The 23,587-nt window shown below is 43.4% G+C and overlaps 1 protein-coding gene across 1 annotated transcript in view; it reads left to right on the forward strand.

The window, feature by feature from the left end:
• Positions 1–18,301, forward strand: part of LOC106895380 — a 55,407-nt gene extending 37,106 nt beyond the window's left edge. The window contains exons 2-3 of the mRNA XM_014954788.1: positions 13,155–14,131; positions 14,315–18,301. Of these exons, the coding sequence (XP_014810274.1) occupies positions 13,155–14,131; positions 14,315–17,500 (4,163 nt within the window). The 3' untranslated portion in view covers positions 17,501–18,301. The remainder of the gene's footprint in view (positions 1–13,154; positions 14,132–14,314) is intronic.
• Positions 18,302–23,587: the final 5,286 nt, after the last annotated feature.

The raw sequence follows: 23,587 nt of genomic DNA on the forward strand, positions 1-23,587 counted from the left end.
CTTTTCTGGAGATGGCTGAACGTCTGCCTATCAATGGGAAGTAGTGAATTAATTCCTTGTTTTGCTTTTCTTGCGTGTGTGACTTTTGCTTTACCTATTAAATTGTTTTTATATCAACCCATGAGTTTTATTACTTTTACCCTTCCAGTTCTCTCCTTCATCCTGTTGGGGTGAGTGAGCGAGCAGCTGTGTGATGCCTAGTTAGTGGCTGGGGTTAAACCACAACAGAAATGCAGAATAAGGGTCGTTCTGTGGAAAGCAGAAGAAACTTTTCTGCAGACAAACCTCAACCAGAAATTTATGGTTTTAATGTAAGGAAAAATTGGCTCCAAAGACCAGTAGAATCCAGGGCTTGTGAAATCTCTTTCAAATAGTGGTTTGTTTACATGTTATTGTGGGGATGGAGAAGGAGCTGTCTTCATGAAAGACTTGCTTTACTGGGTCAAGAAGAATGTAATTACTAGTATAATACAGATGTAGCATTTGTGATCATGCCGAGGTTTGGGTTTGAGCTCAGAAGGCACAGATGATTTTCTTGACTGTTCCACCTCAGATCCTTGATCTCTTCTAATCACTGAGATGCCAAGATAAGATGAGGTGGCTGGAGACAACATCTGCTCATCAGCCTCACAGAGATTCTGTAAAAGGTCCAAGGTCGTAGTAATCACACTTAGGCACACCTGACACAAAAAAGTTATGCATCACGTGGAAGGAGTTCAGCGTTCACTTAATCTCTTCACTTGGTCTGTAATTTTCCAAGTAGGATGTTTAACCCAGGAGACTAGACAATATGCAACTTCAGCCATGGTACAGACAGGTACCTTCAAGCCAGCTAAGGTGGGAGCAATACAAGTAACAAATTTTCAAAGAGTCTTGGATGCTTGCTAGATATCTTGAGGCCCTTGTTTAAAAGCAAGGGGGTCCTGGTGACATAAGGACAATTTGCTATCATGGTAGTGTGGTGCTGGGTGATCCACTCTTTTCCATGCATAAACTTTTCAGCTCCACTCTTTTCCTGACGCTTATTAATCACCTATTATTTTTTGGCCCTATTCTATACTTCTGATAGAAAAGCAGTCCTCTGGGCATCCATAGGTTTGCCTTCACACATTACCTAGTTTGGCTTCCTCATTGCTAAAACAATGGATATAACTGAATGTGTGGTACACATCTTAGAGTCTAATGTAACCCCAAAATCATCTATTTGTAAAAGCTACCAGGAAAAAACCTTTATCTTCCACTACTTCTATGGAAGACTGAACCATGTGCTTGTTCTCATTTATTACTGAGTCAGCCTAAGTCAATAGCTCTTTTCTAGAAGGCATTGGCTGCAGTAGCACACACAAAAAGGGGACTTTAAAAAGAGTGAGGTGATGCTGCCTGTCTGATGTATTAAACAAAGGATGTCACTCTAATATTAAAGACACTGTATGTACCAGGAAATTCGTATTCTGATAGAATTTATAATGTGCAAAATAAACCTAGAAAAAGTAATTTTTACAAGTACATTTTAGCTACTCAAATGAGCAGCTTCAAAATGTGTAGCATTTTGTATTTCAAAGGCAGAGAGACAGAAAAACTTCTCCCTTTACTTGTTCTTCTCTGCATCTTCTTGTGCTCTCTATGCCTTTTTCTCCTTACAGTTACCATGCTTTTCCGTCAGAGCTTTCGCAGCAAATGTTTTCTTTTTGGCTATCTATGCTACCTGTGCTTACTAAGGTCTCCCATTGCCCAAGTTACTGTGGCCTGCTTTAGCTAGCTATGTATTAAATGAGGCTGTAAGTTCACACTGTGTCTGACAGTATCATTAGTTGTTTAAGGTGTCACTGCCTCTTTTTTTCCACTGACCTCTTCCTCACAGTCACCCTTTTTTCAACATTTCTACCACAACAGCTGTAACAGTCACTCATTCAGCTGTACCAGTTAGTTGCATATCTCTTTCCAAAAAAAAAACAAAAACAAAATAAGGGTGCTGCTGGGAGGGAGGGAGTGATTTCTATGGTTTGGTTTGGTCCATCTTCAGATAGAAATTTTGCTTGACTTAGTTCCCTCTGCAGCTGCACAAATAGTGTTTCATGCTGCAATCATAGGTTGGATGTAAAGAATGGGAAGCAAAGAGAGAAATCAGTGTTTGTGTTGTACATGTGTTGTTCCCCAGGTCTGTGGTTTCTATGTGTGATGTAAACAGGTTTAAGACGTCACAGCCTCTCCCTCCATGTTATTTCCCCTAAGTCATACATACTGAATTGAATATTGAATAAACTTAAACCACTGTCAAAACTCTTGTGTGAGCACAAAGCATGAGTTATTGCAGTGGTCAAATGAGCTATCAGGGAGAAGTAGGGACAGTTTATGCCGTGACTGCTGTCAAAATGTTGTTTGTAAAACAGCAGTTAAATATTAATCTTTCTACGTTTGAAGTGATTATAAGGCTCGTAGAAATGGTAAAGTATCTAGTTCAGATGAAAGAAATCCTCCTATAATCTAAATAATTATAAATAATGAGAAGACTTGTGCATCATCTGCACTTGCAGCGGGTTTTGAACCAAAGCTCTTCTCTACCAAAGTCATAAACTTTTGTTATGAAACTTTTGCTATGAGCCTGTAACAATACTGTATATTTCTCTTCCAGTCCATGTGTCTCCAGTTTAGAGACCAAGGACAGTGTCAAACCATTTACATCAGTTCCGGTAGATAGTTGTTGCTCTTCCGTTTTCCACCAGCCCTGTAGTGCTGTTGTAGAAGGCCAAATTTGTCAGACATGATTTGCCTTTATCTAAGACGTGTTCACTGTCATGATAATTTCTTTATTTTCCATGTGCCTTAGCAGAGTTTCCAGGAGGATCTGCTTCATGATTTTGCCAGGCACAGAGGTGAGACTGACTGGCCTGTAGTTCCTATGTCATCCTTTTTTCTCTTTTTAAAAATGGGGGTTATATTTCCACTTTTCCAGTCAGTGGGAACTTCACCTGCAAATATGATGGATAGTGGCTTAGCAACCTCATCTGCTAGTTCCCTCGGTACCTACACATGTATTTTATCAGATCCCATGGATTTGTGCACCTTTGTGTTTCTTAGATGGTCCCAAATCTGGTATTCTCCTATACTGGGCAGTTCTTCATTCTTCCAGTCCCTGCCTTTGCATTCTGTGACTTGGGCGGTGTGTCTAAACCCCTTGCCAGTGAAGACAGAGGCAAAAAAGTTGTTGACTACTTCAGCTTTCTCCATATCCCAGGAACCAAATCTCCTGTTTCCTTCCAGAAAGACCCCACATATTCCCTAACCTTCCTTTTATCACTATCATACCTGTAGAAGCTTTTCTTGTTGCCTTTGACTTCTCTGGCCAGATATAACTCTGTCTGGACTTGCTTGCCTAACCTGATCCCTGGCTGCTCAGACAATTTTTCTGTATTCCTCCCAGGCTACTTGTCCTTGCTTCCACCCTTTGTGGGCGTCCTTTTTTGGCTTTTCAGTATGTCCAGGAGCTTCGTGTTTATCCACGCAGGCCTCCTGGTGTTTTTGCCTGACTTATGTCATCCTTTTTTCTCTTTTTAAAAATGGGGGTTATATTTCCACTTTTCCAGTCAGTGGGAACTTCACCTGCAAATATGATGGATAGTGGCTTAGCAACCTCATCTGCTAGTTCCCTCGGTACCTACACATGTATTTTATCAGATCCCATGGATTTGTGCACCTTTGTGTTTCTTAGATGGTCCCAAATCTGGTATTCTCCTATACTGGGCAGTTCTTCATTCTTCCAGTCCCTGCCTTTGCATTCTGTGACTTGGGCGGTGTGTCTAAACCCCTTGCCAGTGAAGACAGAGGCAAAAAAGTAAATATGATGGATAGTGGCTTAGCAACCTCATCTGCTAGTTCCCTCGGTACCTACACATGTATTTTATCAGATCCCATGGATTTGTGCACCTTTGTGTTTCTTAGATGGTCCCAAATCTGGTATTCTCCTATACTGGGCAGTTCTTCATTCTTCCAGTCCCTGCCTTTGCATTCTGTGACTTGGGCGGTGTGTCTAAACCCCTTGCCAGTGAAGACAGAGGCAAAAAAGTTGTTGACTACTTCAGCTTTCTCCATATCCCAGGAACCAAATCTCCTGTTTCCTTCCAGAAAGACCCCACATATTCCCTAACCTTCCTTTTATCACTATCATACCTGTAGAAGCTTTTCTTGTTGCCTTTGACTTCTCTGGCCAGATATAACTCTGTCTGGACTTGCTTGCCTAACCTGATCCCTGGCTGCTCAGACAATTTTTCTGTATTCCTCCCAGGCTACTTGTCCTTGCTTCCACCCTTTGTGGGCGTCCTTTTTTGGCTTTTCAGTATGTCCAGGAGCTTCGTGTTTATCCACGCAGGCCTCCTGGTGTTTTTGCCTGACTTCCTCTTTGTTGGGGTACATCACTTTGAGCTTGGAGGGGGAGATCCCTGAGTATTAAGCACCTTTCCTGGGCCCATCTTCCATCTAGAGTTTTATTCCATGGTACTCTGCCAATAAGATCCCTGAAGAGGATTGTTTGCTCTCCTGAAGTCCAGGGTAGTGGTCTTGCTGCTCTAAGTATCTTGAACTCCATCACTTCATGGTCACTGCAGCCAAGGCTGCCCTTGAGTTTCATATTTTTCACCAGCCTCTCCTTCATGGTGAGAACAAGGTCTGTCATAACACCTCTCCTCATTGGATCAATCGATGCTGTTGATTTTGTAATTGTGTGCTCTCTGCAGCCATTTCATTTCTTCTCTTTATCTACTTGTACCTAGGAAATCTAGCTGAACAAGATATTCTTCATTTGTATAAAGATATTCTTCACATGTTCATCATATACTTGAGAATTTTTGTACAACTTCAGTCATTTCATTCCTTTACATTCAAACTCAGCCATTTTTCTCTTGTTTTTACTTCTGGGCATGTCAATTTTATTGCATGTGGAATAAATCCTACATTCATTAAATCTTAACACATTTTATGCAGCTTCCTTTAGAGTTCAGGAAGTATCTCGTTAATGTTCTCTTGCTTTGACAAAATATTATTGAGGTTAATAAATTGTCCAGCTATTTTAAAAATATTATTGAATTATTAATTTTTCTTCCTTTTGTTTTTACTAGAAGTCCTGCTTTATCTCTTTCTTCATAATGGTTTGTGATTTTTTTGTTTCCTTCAGCTTGTATAATGATAATTTTAGTTTCATGCTTTCAAGGTTACTTGATTCGGTGTCCTGCTGAGAGTATTTTTGCACAGTTCGTTCATCAGGATATCTCCCATATACATTATTTTCTTTTAATCTTCTCTGTCAGTTCTTATTCTGTTAATATTTCTCTCTCTCTTACTATTCAAAATGCTATTACATTCCTCATTGCTATGGTCCTGCTGGTATCTCATAAAACCATGGATCATACTTATTGTATGATCCATGTGATTGTATGTATTATTATGCAAATAGTTGCCCATTTATTGTCCTGATAATAAATACCCAGTCTGCTAAAAGAAAAACACCCAATGGTCTAGATGTATATTTTGTTTTCTTTAACTCACTACTTAATGTCCTAATTGTGTCATACTCCTCCAGGTAAAAAATACTCCTACCCTATCTTAGTGTGATCTGCATGGGGTCGTAAGACAGTGTGGGTTCACTTATTATTCTTTTGTGGAGCAGCATAGAAAATATGTAGTTTGAAAACATAGTAAAAAAATTATGGAGCACCTTTTTTTCCATTTTCTAAGAAAAAGTTTTGAGGAGTATTACAATTCAAAAATATTGAGTGTGAACAAAATAGAGAAGGAGACATTTAGGAAAAGTTTTATCCGTGTCTCCAAGGTGAACATCTGTCAGGAAATTCCAAATCCACACGTCTAAACTCTAATAGCAGGACTCTCTGGAAGAGATCCAAGGAATGATTTGCTTTTCCTGCGCTTGCTCTTTTAGGTTTTCAACTGAGACAGTGTGAGCTGGCTAAACCTATCTTTGGGTTTCTATAGAAGTAAAAGAATTTTAACTTGGTTTAAGCCAGGAGCTGCATGGAAGCTGTCTGATGCTGCTACTAATTAATTAATCTTTGTATGTGAGCTTATATAAAAGCAACAAAGAAATTCAAACTTTTTTTAATGACATGACAGTTGCATTGAGGGTGTCCTGTAAACGACAACATGGGGGTTCTCAGGGATTTTTTGGTAAAAGCTATGGAGAAGTATCCCTCACTTTTCCACTTCTCTCCTTCTCCCTTCCCCACAAAGATGATTAAAGTCCAAATAAGTGGGTATTAAAAGAAGTCCTTTACAAATGCTTTCTCAGGCCTGCTGAAGTTGAAAAGTCCAGGGGATATTCTGAAGAAGATTCATTCACCCTCGGTTCAGCTGATGCAAGATAACCACAGAACAGATAATTCAGATGAATGACTGTTTGCCTCCAGCTGAATCTGGGGAGTTCCCTCATTCTCTCAAATGAGGAACACCAGATCTGCCACCTTAGAAGTACACCTCTGGCTTAAATTCCAGCTTGAAACTTACTCAAGTAAGTTGAGTTGTAGTAGCTGGAAGGAAGGACAGACCACAGGAAATAACTTTCACATTTTCTCCCTTCCCTTCCCTTCCCTTCCCTTCCCTTCCCTTCCCTTCCCTTCCCTTCCCTCTATCACATCCTTCTTCCTCACCCAGTTCTCTATGTTAGCAAGTTTTTTTCCTGTGCTGAAACGTGCCACCCTCTTTCCTCCAAGCTCAGCTGTTGGGCCAGCTTTTCTTTGTTGGAGACAAGCAGATGCCAATTTCTATAAGCACATTCCTTGAGTTTTTTCACAGAGCTGAGTCCCAGGAGCACTGCTAAAGTACTGCATATAATGCAATGACGCATCAAGTCATGCTGTGCATTAGAGTCGAAAGGACAGAAAAACAAAACTTTGCATTGCTGTTGTCAAGCTTTCTGCACCAGCATCATCACAATGACCCCCCTTACAGTTTTGCTGCTTTTCTTTGTCTTTCTCTAACCCCTGGTGGGGAAATTGGATTGAATGACTTACTGAGGCCTTATAATGAGATTGCAACCCTGTTTGAAATTCCCTATAGCAGACTCTTGTTGATTGTCAATCTGTGGATCATGGTGAATACTGTCTCCCTCCAGTACAGCATGGTTTCAGGAAGGCAAACACTCCACAAAGCGATGAGTCTACTTTCTGTGATGAGCTTTGGAAACATGTTGCTAATTGCCAAAGCCGTGATTCTCAGTTTGACTGATAGCTCTAGGAATCAAAGCACTGTCTCTGGAGTCCCCATGATTTACAAGTGAGCCCTCTGGCTCTCTTACTGAGTCACCATGCCAACCATTAGTAGCATTACTCACTAAATGCATAGCACAGCCTACAAGCTTTTCAACCTTCAGCACATGTGGCTGTAAATGGTTTACAATACCCTGATTTTAGTTTACCATAAAATACAGTTTTCTTCTTTTCCAATTGTTTAAGCTAGGCCCATATATATGAATTAAATGTGTACATAGCAACCATACTGTATTACAATGTCATTTGCAGAAGGTAATTCTTCATGTGATTCACTGTGATATTTTTGTTGCTTTTACTGATGCATGTGCATGTAGTTAAGTAATATATTGTAACTGCATAAATTTAAATTAAAAACTGGGTTTAATTTTCTTCACATTGTCCCCTATATGGCAGTCATGTTCTGTTTTTTTTTTTTTTTTTCCAAAGTCTCTCAAGATTGGAACCATTTGTATAAAACAAAATACCCACAGAATGTCAAATAAAGGGAAGTTTTCATATGAAAAAGATGGTTATCCATATAATGATGTAAGAATCTAAATATGTATAGTTTTGTGAAGCTTAAGGGGACTCTTTTATCAACATTTTTGTCAGAAGTTAGTATGTTTCCCAGTGTGAAGTTCTAACACTCATGTAAATGTGGGGGGGGTTATGTGTGCATATATATTATGTATGTGTCCTGTGTCTCTGCATATCCCACAGACTTCACTTCTTGTAGTACAGACTTATGTAACAGAATTTTTGTTAGAAAAACCTCACACTGTTGTCCTCTTGCAAATAGGCATCTAATAAAAAAAATAAAATAAAAAAAAAATCAGTCTTCACAAACATTTCCGAGGACTATGTGCTTAGAAAAATGGGTTTAAGGACAAGTAGTTGAAAGTTGATTCAGAAGTTACCTAGACAAACTCAGTTCATACAGATCTGTGGGAGCTGGGGGGGCTGCACCTGTGAGCTGGATGGTGACCTTGTAAGGCCACTGTCAGATATCTTTGGATGGCTGTGGATATCAAGGGAGATTAACAATAATTTGAGAAATTGTAAGCATCACACCTACCTTCAAAAAGGACAAGAAAGGTGGTATGGGCAATTGCCAGTCAGTTAATTTGATTTTGATTCCTGAAAAAATCATGAAGTGGATCTTTTGGGAATATCTCTGGGCACATGAGGGAGAAAAGCATGATGGGAAATCAGTGTGGTTTGAGCAGGAATTGGTGCCTGACCAGCCTTGTGGCTTTCCATGATAAAATGGCTGGATTTGTGGATTAGTAGAGAAGAGGAGATGCCAGCAGAGCTTCCAACACTGTCCCACCATGTTTTTGTAAGCAAGCTGGAAGTTAGGGTGTCAGGGTGGGTACCCTACAGGGTGGCTGAATACCTGGTTGCATAGTTGGGCTCAGAGGTGGTAGGGACTAGGTCATATCTGTGTGGAGGCTGGTGTCTTATGGGGTCCCACAGGGGGCTGCAGGTTCCCTTCTGGGGCCTGTTCTGTTTAACATTGCTATTCACGTAGGGAGGTCACAAAGTGCACTCTGTTAGGATTACAGGTGATGCCAAAGGTGGAGACCAATTACTGTCCTTGAGGACAGGGTTGTAATTTCAAGGGACTGGTATTGGTGGAAGGAAGGTGTCAACAGGGCCCCTGTGCACTTGAGTCAAGAGTAATGGGCAGAAAGCCAGGGACAGCTTTGTGGAGAAGGGTCTGGGCCCTGGAGGGAAGCCAAGGCCAGGGAGGCTGGATATATGAGGATGGACAGACAATGGAGCCAGGGCCCAGAGAGGTGGTGCTGTCTCCCTCCTTGGAGGTCTTCCAGCCCGTGTTGGATCTATCCCTGATCAACATGGTCTGACCCTGTGGCTGAGGCTGCTCAGGGCAGGGATTAGGAGTTGAGAGATTATGAGCACATCACAGACAATCAGAAGTATAATTTACTTTGGTAACTCAATTGCCTTACAAATGTAAAACTGTGAATTTTCCCTTGAAAACTTTCTAAAGGTTCTAAAACCGGGAAGACATTTTACCTTGTTTTATGATGGTTGTTTTCCAACTTTATGCAACAAAAAAAACAGAGAGAGAGATCTCGGGAACAGGTGACATTCAACTAGCACAGGGACCTGACATACATTTCCATTTCTTGATCCCTCTGGGATCAAGAATTGGAGAAAACTGGCTTATTTATTTATTTTTACAAAGTACACATTAACTGCTAGAAGCAATCTTTCTCAGTTGGCTGTGGTCCAAGTAACCTCTAAAGAAATCAGCATTGTGAGTCATAAGGATGAATTTCTCTGGGACAAAAAACTCTTCAGACCGTGAAGGGCCCTTGTCCTACCTCCTCATTAAAGCAAGGCTCCTTTTCGAGGGGAGCCAGGAAGTATTCATAATATAGGCACACAGCGTTTCCAGGTGGGATGGGTCAGACCAGGATATCTGAAAAACACTGTAAAGACTATGAGCTTTCAAAGCAGGATTTTTTTTTTTATTTATTTTTATTTTTAACACTTTAATTGCTGTGTGGAAGTAGTGATGTGATGAACAGATCTATCACTCTGGGAAACTCACAGTAAATTGTGTTTTGAAATTTTTTTCCTCCTTCACCTGCATAAAGTTATCTTAGTCTCTAATTTAGCAATACAGATATTTTAAAGGAGAAGAGTTCTAAAGCAGAATAATTAGAGTTTTTTACTTCGTGCTATTATGCTCCCAAAGTGTAGTTTTAGGTAGATTTCCTCTGTGTTCCTGGGCAACACTGTTTTTACTCAACTAATATATTTCTTTTCTGAATTAAACATTTTTTCATGCATATCTGAAATGTTGTTGCCATTCAAAGTCTTATGCCTGGGACTTCCTCCAGGCTCATCAAATCAAAGGGTTGTGGACACATCACTCTTGATATTCAGGTTTTTGTCTAACTGGCACCATTCAGATGGAGACAGCTTTGGATATACTTCCACGTGCCATGGAAATTGCTGTATCTTCTATAATGAGTGGGGAACGTTATTATAATACTGAGAACAATGCTAGCTTTGCAGTTTCTTTCTCTACTTCATTCTCTACATCATCTTCTGTCCCTTGAGAGATTTTAAAGCCAAACACACATAGGTCTGTAGCTCTGCCCAGGTTCTGAACACTATCACCACCCATGATGGAGGAAAACCCAAAAAGTCACTTGGAATGTAAGGAAAAATAAGCAAGTGCGTCCATATGGGAAGAACAAGTAATGAATCCTCTGAATTTTTCAAAACAGACCTTCCCATGTTAGAGACATATTAATAGAGAACCTTTGATTAAAAATCTTTCTGCAACTGCCACATTTATTGTGACATGCTAGATAACACTTGAGCAGTAAACCCAAGTTTTACATACAGGAAAAGAATCTCCAAGTAGAGAGAAAAAGTATCTAGACCATAAGAATAGAAGTAGTTGCAAAGCATGTTTCTTGGGAAATATGATGATTTAAATCACTAGCCAGGGATGTGAAAGATAATAAGAACTTCTATAGATATATCAGGGACAAAGGTAAGACGAGGGAAGCTGTGAGTCCCCTCCGGAAGGAAACGGGAGACCTGGTCACCCAGGATATGGACAAGGCTGAACTACTGAATGACTTTTTTGCCTCAGTCTTCACTGGCAAGGGCCCTAACCACACTGCCCAAGTCACAGAAGGCAAAACAGGGGCTCTGAGAATGACAAACTGCCCACAGTACAAGAAGATGAGGTTCGAGACCTCTTAAGGAACCTGAAGGGGCATAAGTCCATGGGACCTGATGAAATTCATCCACAGGTCCTGAGGGAGCTGGCGGACGAAGTTACTAAGCCCCTCTCCATCATATTTGAGAAATCGTGGCCCTCTGGTGAAGTTCCCACTGATTGGAAAAAGAGGAACATAACTCCAATATTCAAAAAAGGAAACAAAGAAGACCCAGGGAACTACAGGCCAGTCAGACTCACCTCTGTGCCTGGCAAGATTATGGAGCAGATCCTCGGAATCTCTGCTAAGGCACATGGAAAATAAGGAGGTGATTTGAGACAGCCAACATGGCTTCACCAAGGGCAAATCATGCCTGACAAATATGGTGGCCTTTTATGATACTGCCACACACTTGGTGGACAAGGGCAGAGCAACAGACGTCATCTACCTGGACTTATGCAAAGCGTTTGACACTGTCCTGCACGACATTTTGGTCTCAAAATTGGAAACTCATGGATTTGATGGATGGACCACTCACTGGATAAATAACTGGCTGGACGGCCGCACCCAAAGGGTTGCAGTCAATGGCTCAATGTCCAGGTAGCAGCCAGTAATGAGTGGTGTTCCACAGGGGTCGGTACTGGGACCAATACTATTTAACATCTTTGTCGGCGACATGGACAATGGGAGAGTGCACCTGTCCTGGGTCTGGCAGTGATGGGGTTAATTCTCCCCAGGACCTAGGAGGGACACAAGTATTCCATCCCATGTGAGCCATGCCCAAGGGGTAGCCGGAGCTAGCCGGGAAGGGGAGGGGACAGGAAGTTGGGGAGAGGAGGCAGTGACCCCCGGAGGAGTAGAGCGGTCGGGGGCGTCCCGGGAGCGGTCGGCGCGCGGTGGTATCGAGCGGCGGTATCGTGATCGCGGTTGTATACCCCTCTGTTATTGTTGTTGTTATTGCTCTTTGTTCCGTTCTGTTAAAATTGCCTTTGTCTCAACCCACGAGTTTTGCCTTTTTATTCCCATCTTCCCCTCCCGGCCGCGTGGCCGTGAGGGCTCTATTGTGTGCGAGCGGCTGCACGTGGTCCTTTGTTGCCGTCTGAGGCCAAACCACGACAGTCCTTTTTGGCGCCCAACGTGGGGCACTCGGAGGGTTGAGATTACGGCAGATCCGACCAGGGCATGTTAAAAGGAATTTTGTATCTGTGTTCATTGTATTAGTTGCTGGGCACAATGTTGTTTCGTTTGTTTTCATGGCTGTGTTATGTGAACTCTTACATGCCGTATGTACTGCCCGTGATGATGTTTATCACTTCTGGGAGAGGGATCAGGGTTATAATTTTGCTGTCTTGTGCTATATCAACTTATGATATGATAGCATCTCTGTTCAGATGGTTTTGTTGGGGTGTTTATTCAGCGCTGCTTTCCTGCCCATATCTCGGGGAATTTATTGATAAACACACTGAATCTATGAGGGAAGCAGGGGGGGATATTTTCCCCAGCTCTTTCACCTCCTTTTTTGTGCTGGATATGTCAGTTTTTGAAAATTTTGAATACCCTTGGGACACGCAAACCAGTTTGGTCTTACTGCTAGGTCTCCTGAATGTGTTTCAGATTTTGTTTAAGGTTAAGCAACTATTTAAGGCTACCACCAAGAGATCTGCCCCAAGGCTGGAGGGTCATGGGTGGCATGGCATGTGGGAGAACATGGGCAGGTATCTAGAGACCTTTTCACCTCCAATGGTCTGGGATCTCACCACCGAACAATTACAGGACCCTGATAAAGTGGTAGAATATTTGAAAGGAAAATGCTGTGGCTATTCCAGAGAGGCACAGCTCACTGCATTGTGCTGGGCCTTGGCCAGTATCTACCGAGCACTGCTCAATGTTGTGCAGCATCCTCAGGGGGAGGACATGGAAACCAGGCTGACAGACACTGTGGCTGCTCCAACCCCTGCGACAGACACTGTGGCTGCTCCAGCCCCTGCAACCAATGCTGCGGCTGCTCCAGTCCCTGCAACCAATGCTGTGGCTGCCCCAACCCCTGCGACAGACACTGTGGCTGCTCCGACCCCTGCAACCAGTGCTGTGGCTGCTCCGACCCCTGCAACCAATGCTGTGGCTGCTCCAACCCCTGCAGTAGACACTGTGGCTGCTCCAACCCCTGCAACCAGTGCTGTGGCTGCTCCAGCCCCTGCAGCAGGTGCTGCGGCTGCCCCAACCCCAGTGGCAGTCACTGCAACTGAACCAGAAAATCAGCCTGTGCCCGTGTCAGTCGCCCCTATCCAGAAGAAGAAATGCAACAAGAAATCAGTTCGCTTAGTGAGGGATGACAATGAAGCAGGGTCATCACGAGAACAAGAGGAAGAGGCAGAATCAGAGATAATCACTCGATCCCTGTCCCTGAGTGAGCTGCGGGACATGCGGAAAGATTTCGGCCGACTTCCAGGCGAGCACATTGTCACCTGGCTGCTCCGGTGCTGGGATAACGGAGCCAGTAGCTTGGAATTGGAGGGTAGGGAGGCCAGGCAGCTGGGATCTCTGTCTAGAGAGGCGGGCATTGACAAGGCAATTGGGAAGAAGACACAGGTCCTCAGCCTCTGGAGGCGACTCCTATCAGGTGTGAGGGAAAGGTACCCCTTCAGTGAAGATGTTATATGCCATCCGAGCAAGTGGACCACCATGGAGAGAGGTATCCAGTACCTGAGAGAACTAGCCGTGCGGGAGATGATTTATTGTGACCTGGACAATGCACAGTCACCCACAGATCCTGATGAGGTCCAGTGCACAAGGCCCATGTGGCGGAAGTTTGTACGGAGCGCCCCATCGTCATATGCCAACTCATTGGCAGTGATGGAATGGAGAGGCGAAGAGGGACCAACGGTGGATGAGGTGGCTGCCCGACTTCGGCAATATGAAGAAAGTCTCTCTTCTCCCCTTGTCTCAGCTGTGGAGAAACTGTCCCGGAAGGTCCAGCAACTTGAAGAGAATATATCCTCCCCGCCTGTACGAGCCAGTATCTCAGCTGTTAGAAGCAGACACTTCTCCACTCAAGATAGAGAATACAGGGAGTACACACCACGAAACACCCTGTGGTTCTGCCTGCGTGACCACGGAGAGGACATGAGGAAGTGGGATGGACAACCTACTTCAGTCCTACGGGCACGGGTACAGGAACTGCAAGGAAGAACCACCACAAAAGGGGATCCCTCCAGGAAAAGTGCTGCCCCAGTTTCCAATGTGCAGTTCCCCAGACAGTATAGAAGGCCTGAACCTACTTCTGATCCCCTTGAAGGAACCTCCAAATCATTTCTGCAACAAGCAAGTAACGGATACTATGACCACTATTAGGGGGGCCCTGCCTCCGGCCAGGTGGGGGAAAGGGACAACCGGATTTATTGGACAGTGTGGATTCGATGGCCTGGCACGTCAGAGCCACAGGAGTATAGAGCTTTAGTGGACACGGGTGCACAGTGTACCATAATACCATCAAGCCATACAGGGACAGAACGCATCTGTATTTCTGGAGTGACAGGGGGATCCCAAGAGTTGACTGTACTGGAAGCTGAAGTGAGCCTAACTGGAAATGAGTGGCAAAAGCATCCCATTGTGACTGGCCCAGATGCTCCATGTATCCTTGGTATAGATTATCTCAGGAGAGGATATTTTAAGGATCCAAAAGGGTACCGGTGGGCTTTTGGCATAGCTGCATTGGAGGCGGAAGAAGTTAAACAGCTGTCCACCTTGCCTGGTCTTTCAGAGGACCCTTCTGTTGTAGGGCTGTTGAAGGTTGAAGAACAACAGGTGCCAATTGCTACCACAACAGTTCATCGGCGGCAATATCGAACTAACCGAGACTCTCTGATCCCCATCCATGAGCTGATTCGTCAACTAGAGATTCAAGGAGTGATCAGCAAGACTCACTCACCCTTTAACAGTCCCATATGGCCGGTGCGGAAATCTAATGGAGAGTGGAGGCTAACTGTGGACTATCGTGGCCTCAACGAAGTCACGCCACCGCTGAGTGCTGCCGTGCCGGACATGTTAGAACTTCAATACGAACTGGAGTCCAAGGCAGCCAAGTGGTACGCCACAATTGATATCGCCAATGCATTCTTCTCAATCCCTCTGGCAGCAGAGTGCAGGCCCCAGTTTGCTTTCACTTGGAGAGGTGTCCAGTACACCTGGAATCGATTGCCCCAGGGGTGGAAACACAGCCCCACCATTTGCCACGGACTGATCCAGACTGCACTGGAAAAGGGTGAAGCTCCAGAACATCTGCAGTACATTGACGATATTATCATATGGGGCAACACAGCAGAAGAAGTTTTTGAGAAGGGGCATAAAATAATTCAAATCCTTCTGAAAGCTGGTTTTGCTATAAGACGGGGTAAGGTCAAGGGACCTGCACAGGAGATCCAGTTTTTAGGAGTAAAATGGCAAGATGGACGCCGTCAGATCCCAACGGATGTGATCAATAAGATAGCAGCTATGTCCCCACCAACTAGTAAGAAGGAAGCACAAGCTTTCCTAGGCATTGTGGGTTTTTGGAGGATGCATATCCCAGATTACAGTCTGATTGTGAGCCCTCTGTATCAAGTTACCCGGAAGAAGAACGATTTTAAATGGGGTCCTGAGCAACGACAAGCTTTTGAACAAATTAAACAGGAAATAGTCCATGCAGTAGCCCTGGGGCCAGTCCGGGCAGGACAAGATGTTAAAAATGTGCTCTACACCGCAGCTGGGGAGAACGGCCCTACCTGGAGCCTGTGGCAGAAAGCCCCAGGGGAGACACGCGGTCGACCCCTAGGATTTTGGAGTCGGGGATACAGAGGATCCGAAGCCCGCTATACTCCAACAGAAAAGGAGATACTGGCAGCATATGAAGGGGTTCGATCTGCTTCAGAAGTGGTTGGTACAGAAGCACAGCTCCTCTTGGCACCCCGGCTGCCAGTGCTGGGTTGGATGTTCAAAGAAAGAGTCCCTACCACACATCATGCAACGGATGCTACGTGGAGTAAGTGGATTGCACTGATCACTCAGCGAACTCGAATGGGAAACCCCAGTCGCCCAGGAATTCTAGAGGTGATTATGGACTGGCCAGAAGGCAAGGATTTTGGAATGTCACCAGAGGAGGAGGTGATGCGTGCAGAAGAGGCTCCACCATATAATGAACTACCAGAAGATGAGAGGAGATATGCCCTGTTCACTGATGGGTCCTGCCGGATTGTGGGAAAGCATAGGAAGTGGAAGGCTGCTGTGTGGAGTCCTACAAGACAAGTTGCAGAAGCCACTGAAGGACAAGGTGAATCAAGCCAATTTGCAGAGGTGAAAGCAATTCAGCTGGCTTTGGACATTGCCGAGCGGGAAAAATGGCCGGTACTTTATCTCTACACCGACTCATGGATGGTGGCAAATGCTTTGTGGGGGTGGTTACAGCAGTGGAAGCAGCAGAATTGGCAGCGCAGAGGCAAACCTGTCTGGGCTGCGGAATTGTGGCAAGATATCGCTGCCCGGGTAGAGAATCTGGTTGTGAAAGTACGTCATGTAGATGCCCATGTACCCAAGAGCCGGGCCACTGAGGAACATCAGAATAACCAGCAAGTGGATCGGGCTGCCAAGATTGAAGTGGCTCAGGTGGATCTGGACTGGCAACATAAGGGCGAATTATTCTTAGCTCGATGGGCCCATGACTCTTCAGGCCATCAAGGGAGAGATGCTACATATAGATGGGCTCGGGACCGAGGGGTGGATTTGACCATGGACATTATTGCACAGGTCATCCATGAATGTGAGACATGCGCTGCAATCAAGCAAGCCAAGCGATTAAAGCCCCTTTGGTATGGAGGACGATGGCTGAAATACAAATATGGGGAGGCCTGGCAGATTGATTATATTACGCTTCCACAGACCCGTCAAGGCAAGCGCTATGTGCTCACAATGGTGGAAGCAACCACTGGATGGCTGGAAACATACCCTGTGCCCCATGCCACTGCCCGGAATACCATCCTGGGCCTCGAAAAGCAAGTTCTGTGGCGACATGGCACCCCAGAGAGAATTGAGTCGGACAATGGGACTCATTTCCGAAACAGTCTCATTGACACCTGGGCCAAAGAGCATGGTATTGAGTGGGTTTACCACATTCCCTATCATGCACCAGCCTCTGGGAAGGTAGAACGGTACAATGGACTGTTAAAAACTGCACTGAGAGCAATGGGTGGTGGGACTTTTAAAAATTGGGATACACATTTAGCAAAGGCTACCTGGTTAGTTAACACCAGGGGATCTAGCAACCGAGCTGGCCCTGCCCAGTCTAAACCCCCACGTACTGTGGAGGGAGACAGAGTCCCCGTAGTGCACATGAAGAATATGTTGGGGAAGACAGTCTGGGTCAGTCCTGCCTCAGGCAAAGGCAAACCTGTCCGTGGGGTTGCCTTTGCTCAAGGACCCGGATGCACTTGGTGGGTGATGCGGAAGGATGGGGAAGTGCAGTGTGTACCACACGGGAACCTGATTTTGGGCGAGAATAGCCAATGAATGAAACTGTATGATGTTAATTGCTAAATGACCCTGCCATCTCACTTTGGTGACTGCTATTGGTTGTACTATAGTAGGAATCACCCAACTAATGACTGATGGACTCTGATGAGAAATCAAGTACGGTGCAGCCTTGAAGAGACCAGAACTGACCTCAGCAGCTGGCGCCCAGCAATTTCAATGAGACCAACGTCTTCAACCCATGGACATGAGCTACACCGGATACATCAGCCACAAGGCCCAGAGAAAAGATACAACATGCAACAGTCCAGCCCCAACATACACCATCTTGCATGCCCTGAGAGACTGTTCTAACAGATGGAGGTTGAAGTCATGGGTTAAATGAACTCAACAGACATTTTAGAGCGATGGCCCATAGACTAAGGACATTATACCTATATGTGTATATATATATATATGTCAGGAGAAACTGACAGTATACAACTGGAAACTGTAGGATCTGGGCATGGCATGAAATGGTATGGAATAAGGGGTGGATGATGTCCTGGGTCTGGCAGTGATGGGGTTAATTCTCCCCAGGACCTAGGAGGGACACAAGTATTCCATCCCATGTGAGCCATGCCCAAGGGGTAGCCGGAGCTAGCCGGGAAGGGGAGGGGACAGGAAGTTGGGGAGAGGAGGCGGTGACCCCCGGAGGAGTAGAGCGGTCGGGGGCGTCCCGGGAGCGGTCGGCGCGCGGCGGTATCGAGCGGCGGTATCGTGATCGCGGTTGTATACCCCTCTGTTATTGTTGTTGTTATTGCTCTTTGTTCCGTTCTGTTAAAATTGCCTTTGTCTCAACCCACGAGTTTTGCCTTTTTATTCCCATCTTCCCCTCCCGGCCGCGTGGCCGTGAGGGCTCTATTGTGTGCGAGCGGCTGCACGTGGTCCTTTGTTGCCGTCTGAGGCCAAACCACGACAGCACCCTCAGCAAGTTTGCTGACGAGACCAAGCTAGATGGCACAGTTGACATGCTGGAGGGAAGGGATGCCATCCAAAGGGACCTGGACAGGCTGGAGAGGTGGGCTCGTATGAACCTCATGAAGTTGAACCAAGCCAAATGCAGGGTCCTGCACATGGGACATAGCAACCCCAGGCACAAATACAGGTTGGGTGGAGAATTGCTGGAGTGCAGCCCTGAGGAGAAGGACTTGGGGGTGTTGGTAGATGAGAAGCTCAACATGAGCCGTCAATGTGCACTAGCAGCCCAGAGAGCCAACCACATCCTGGGCTGCATCAGAAGAAGTCTGGCCAGCAGGTCTCGGGAGGTGATTCTATCCCTCTACTCTGTGCTAGTGAGACCCCACCTGGAGTACTGTGTCCAGCTTTGGAGTCCACAACACAGAAAGGACATGGACCTGTTGGAACGGGTCCAGCGGAGGGCCACGAGGATGATCAGAGGGATGGAGCACCTCTCCTATGAAGACAGGCTGAGACAGCTGGGGTTGTTCAGCCTGGAGAAGAGAAGGCTCCGGGGACACCTTATAACAGCCTATCAATGCCTGAAGGGAGCCTACAGAAGAACTGGAGAGGGACTCTTGTCAGGAAGTGTAGTGACAGGACAAGGGGCAACGGTTTTAGATTAGAAGAGAAGAGATTTAGATTAGATATCAGGAAGAAATGTTTTACTATGAAGGTGGTGAGGCACTGGAACAGGTTGCCCAGGGAAGCTGTGGATGCCCCATCCCTGGAAGTGTTCAAGGCCAGGCTGGATGGGGCCTTGAGCAACCTGCTGTAGCGGGAGGTGTCCCTGCCCATGGCAGGGGGGTTGGAACTTGATGATCTTTAAGGTCCCTTCCAACTCTAACCATTCTACGACTCTATGATTCTATGAAATATTTTTTATATTCCTGATAAATATTTTTATTTCTTTTTTTCTCTAATTTGCTGAACTAGGGAGCTTGAGAACGATGAGTGGAGACAACCCGGATCACTCAAAACACAAAGTGACATGTACAATTCCAGACCTATTATTTTACTTTTCTCTGTTTCCTTTAGTTAACAAAGTATATAGAAATGACACAGTGCAAAGTGCCATGCTTTAGGATGGCATAAAAAATGCAGTAATGTTTACAGTACTTAAAAAAAAATTAAAACTAATTTAATAAAATTTTTATGGGTGTTATTTTCAAAATTTTATCTATTTCAAAAGTACACTTCTTTTGGGTATTTTTTAATTAAAATATTATTTTGGTGGAAAATTTTATTGCAAAGGAAAGATATCTCATGTAGTACTAAGATATATGTTTCTGTATGTTTATTCAAGATTCAAGTCAAGGGATGATTTGAGCAGTGAGCAATTCTTCTATTGGAGAAAAATCATAGCTCTACACAAATCAGCCAGGGTTTTGAAATGTTATTTTAAAAGACAGAAAGTTAATAGTGTCCAGATTAAACATATATATAGTCCAAGTTGAAAACCATAATCTGTGGGGGGAAAAAAGAATATTTTTTCTTTGCACGGTTAAAATGTAGGCTTGAATGTTTAATTCTCAGAGTAATACAACAAATTTACAACAGGCTGCTAAAGAAATCTAATGAACTTTGTCCAGTTTTCACCCATGCTCATTTAGGATTGACCCTGGCACCTTGTACAGTACTCTAATATGCCACTTGGCCTTATCTTAGCTCTACATGTGCAGATCACTAATTATCTCATTGTTGCTTTCACCCTCTTTCTGTCCATGACCATAAGATAGTTATCCAAATAATTAGATTCTCTGACCTCTTAAATTAAATTTGGCAGTATTTTGACACCTTCTTGACCCTCATCTTCACCTTAGCCCAAAATAAAACTAGATATGGAAAATCTCAGCTAACATAACATTTATTTGAAAAGTACCAAGCAGAAGTTCCAACAATGCACATATTATACAGCCTGACCCTTGCCTTCCAGATATCCCAAGAATACTTTATATCCAAGTTCTAAATAATTTGGTTTTAGCCCAGATTTCACAATTGCCTCAAACGACAGCATTTTCCACTTTCACTTTGAATTCAAAACATTCAGATACAAATAACGTTTTTTACGTAGACCGCTGTCACTGAGATCTTTTGACAAGACATCATAGTTTTAAAAACAATTTTTTCTGGGAGAATCTGAGTATTTAATAAATTCAAGTTCATTGTCATTAAAAATGAACATTTACGTACTAGGTATAAATATCTTAGCACAAGGACTCAGGAGAACAAGTTTTTTAAAGGTTAATAAAGACCAACATCAAAAGCTTTGGATTCTCTCACCTGAAGAGTTATGCAATCGTTTGGCCTTTGCACTGCATTCAATTACATACACAAGCACACGCCCTCCCTACAGGTGAAGGGCTATTCCAAACTGAAGGTGCTGTAGCTACAGCAGCAGTCCTTCCCATAAAATATAATGCTTTATATATGTTTTATACATAGTAGTATGCTATTCATAAAAGAAATGATCGACAAAAAGAGCCTTACACAAGGGAAGAAAATAGTATAAATAAAGTCCTTCAGAGCTCAATTGATGGTCTTATAACCAAGAATGTTTTGCTTCATTCTAAAGCCAAAAGATAACAATGACATTTAAATCAAACACTGACTAGAAATGCTGTGGCGTTTATTCCATTCAAAATATAATTATAGGTCCAGCCTCCCTACCAAGATAATAAGTTCTTTCACTGGAGAGTCTTAATTCATAAATTATATTTTTTTCTTGATCCAAGTAAAGAGAGAAGAAAGCAAATTGTATGTCATGTAAGAAAAAGGATTTCTCCACCATCTATTTTGTGAGATGTGACAGAACAAAATATCTCATAGCTCTTTCATGATAGAATTTCCTCTTCCTTCTTTGCGAATACAGAAGAAATATCAGCATTTGTTCCACCAACGAATTTGTTCCACCAACTCTTCTTCTGAATCAATCCTACCTCAACTCAATGTCTTTCAATAGTCGATGGACACTGAAACTCCATTTTTGTCTATTGTGGTTCAACTCCAGTAGAGAGTACTGGAAAAGTTAAAGTGACAAAAATCTAGGGTTGAGATAAAGACAGATTAAAAAGCAAAACCCCACAACAAACAACCCCCCCTAACCCAAAGAAAAAGAAAAAAAAAAGAAAAAAAAAAGGTGTAAAAGTTCTCCTCCAATAACAAGCTGATGCCCAGACAGTCCCTGAGCCATAGCAGCTTTGGACTGCTTCTTCCTCCCTAAGTTTTCATGACCAAGCATGATGTCATATGGTATGGAGTATCCCTTTGTCAGTTGGGGTCAGCTGTCCCAGATGTGTCCCCTCCCAACTTCTTCCCTGGCCTACCCACTGGCAGGACAGTGTGAGAAGCAGAAAAAACTTTGACACTATGTAAACACTGCTCAGCAACAACTAAAACATCGTTATGTTATCAAGAGTCATGGTTGGACTCGATGATCCCAAGAGCTCTTTTCCAACCTAAATGATTCTATGAATGTTTCCATCAGAAGATGGTCCTTTTCACTTCCCCCCAGCCCTACCTCCTCCATATATAGCAGGTTTGACCCCATCCTGCAGAATCCCTGTCCATGTGCTGCTCCTGTACCAGTGTGAATAATGCCAATGGTAATCTGAACTTTGTACAAAAACTCAGAATTGGCATAATCTGGCTGGTGTAAAATCAGAAAGCTGAAACATTTGTGTATGACATACCAAAAGCATCTCACATGTAGAGGAGGACTTTACCTCCCATGTATAGGCAGTATCGTTGTCACTTATTTTAACCTATGTTTAGTTCTCTCTTTGTCATCCTCGTCCTCTCACATCCTCTGGGCTTTGCAGATTTTCAGATCCTCCTTTTCAATTAATACCTTTAGTAATTTTCTACATTTTTAATATTTTCTCTTTTCCTTTGAAAAACTCGGTATATTAGTTGCAATTTACCCTGCAAATTTCCCACCCTGCAACCCTCTTTGCAACAGATTGTCATTTACATGGGTGTTCATGGTTTGGCCTGGATTGGTCTAAGAGATGAATGACAGATGCTCTCCCCCACCTCTTTCTCCAAGGAGAGGAGGGAAAGACATAAAGATATTTTTGAGTTTAGAAAGAAATAAACTACTTTAATGAAATACTACTAATAGAGTAAAAATAAAATAATGAAATAGATACAATAAATACAAAAACATATCAAGACCCCAGGATGATGATCATGTCACTGGCAGGCATTGGGGTAGTCCCAGACTGGACTCAGTAATGGATGGGAACTGGATTCTGGATCTGGAATCAGGAATGCACAGATTGGCATCAAAGGCAGGCAAACAGAAAAAGTCCTCCTTGGATAGTGGCCATTGAAGAAAGAGGCCTAACCCTTTGATCCTCTAGCTTTTATACTGAGTATGGGGCAGATGGGATGGAATAAAAAACGATTTTGGAGATACACAGAGCATAACATTGTTGATTAATTAGCGAGACAATCTCTCTAATCTGAAACTAACCATGTAATATTGTTGTTCCAATGTATCTGTCTCAAAAGCAACATGATTTCATTATTCTTCTGTTGATGGAATGATGGAGAACCAAGGCAAGATCTTTTATTTCCAATTTAGCAATACTTACATAAACAATAACTTTCAAGAGAATACACCCCAAATTGTTGTTATTCCTCTTTTAGAAAAAATATGTCTGGTGTACCTTAAGGAAATAAAGTCTTTACAAAACAGGTGGTTTCCACTTCCCTCCTTTAATAAAAAAAAAAAAAAAAAAACAAAACAACAAACAAACAAAAAAAATGAATTTGACAGAAGAATAGAAAAAAAATCTTAACACAATAAAATTACCATTTAGCAAAATTCATTTTACTCCGTGTTTTTAAAAAGTTACTTAAAACCTGTTCTAGTCAAACTCTTTCTCTTTAGGATCATAATTACTTCTCATCCCTTTTGCCTTATTGTTGTCTTTGTATAGCTTGTCCTACTCGTACCTTTGTTCTGCAAAGAAGGAGGCCGTTGATTTATCTGTTTTAGTGAAGGTGCAGTCTTTAACCAAATTGTTGCACATAATTCCATGTTAAATGAACCTTCCCCTAGAAGGAGGAGAAGCAGATGTTCTCCTATGTGGAGCAATGGAAATCAAATGAGTAAAGACA

This window comes from Calidris pugnax, unplaced genomic scaffold (assembly GCF_001431845.1).
Source record: "Calidris pugnax isolate Ruff unplaced genomic scaffold, ASM143184v1 scaffold157, whole genome shotgun sequence".
NCBI lineage: Eukaryota > Metazoa > Chordata > Aves > Charadriiformes > Scolopacidae > Calidris > Calidris pugnax.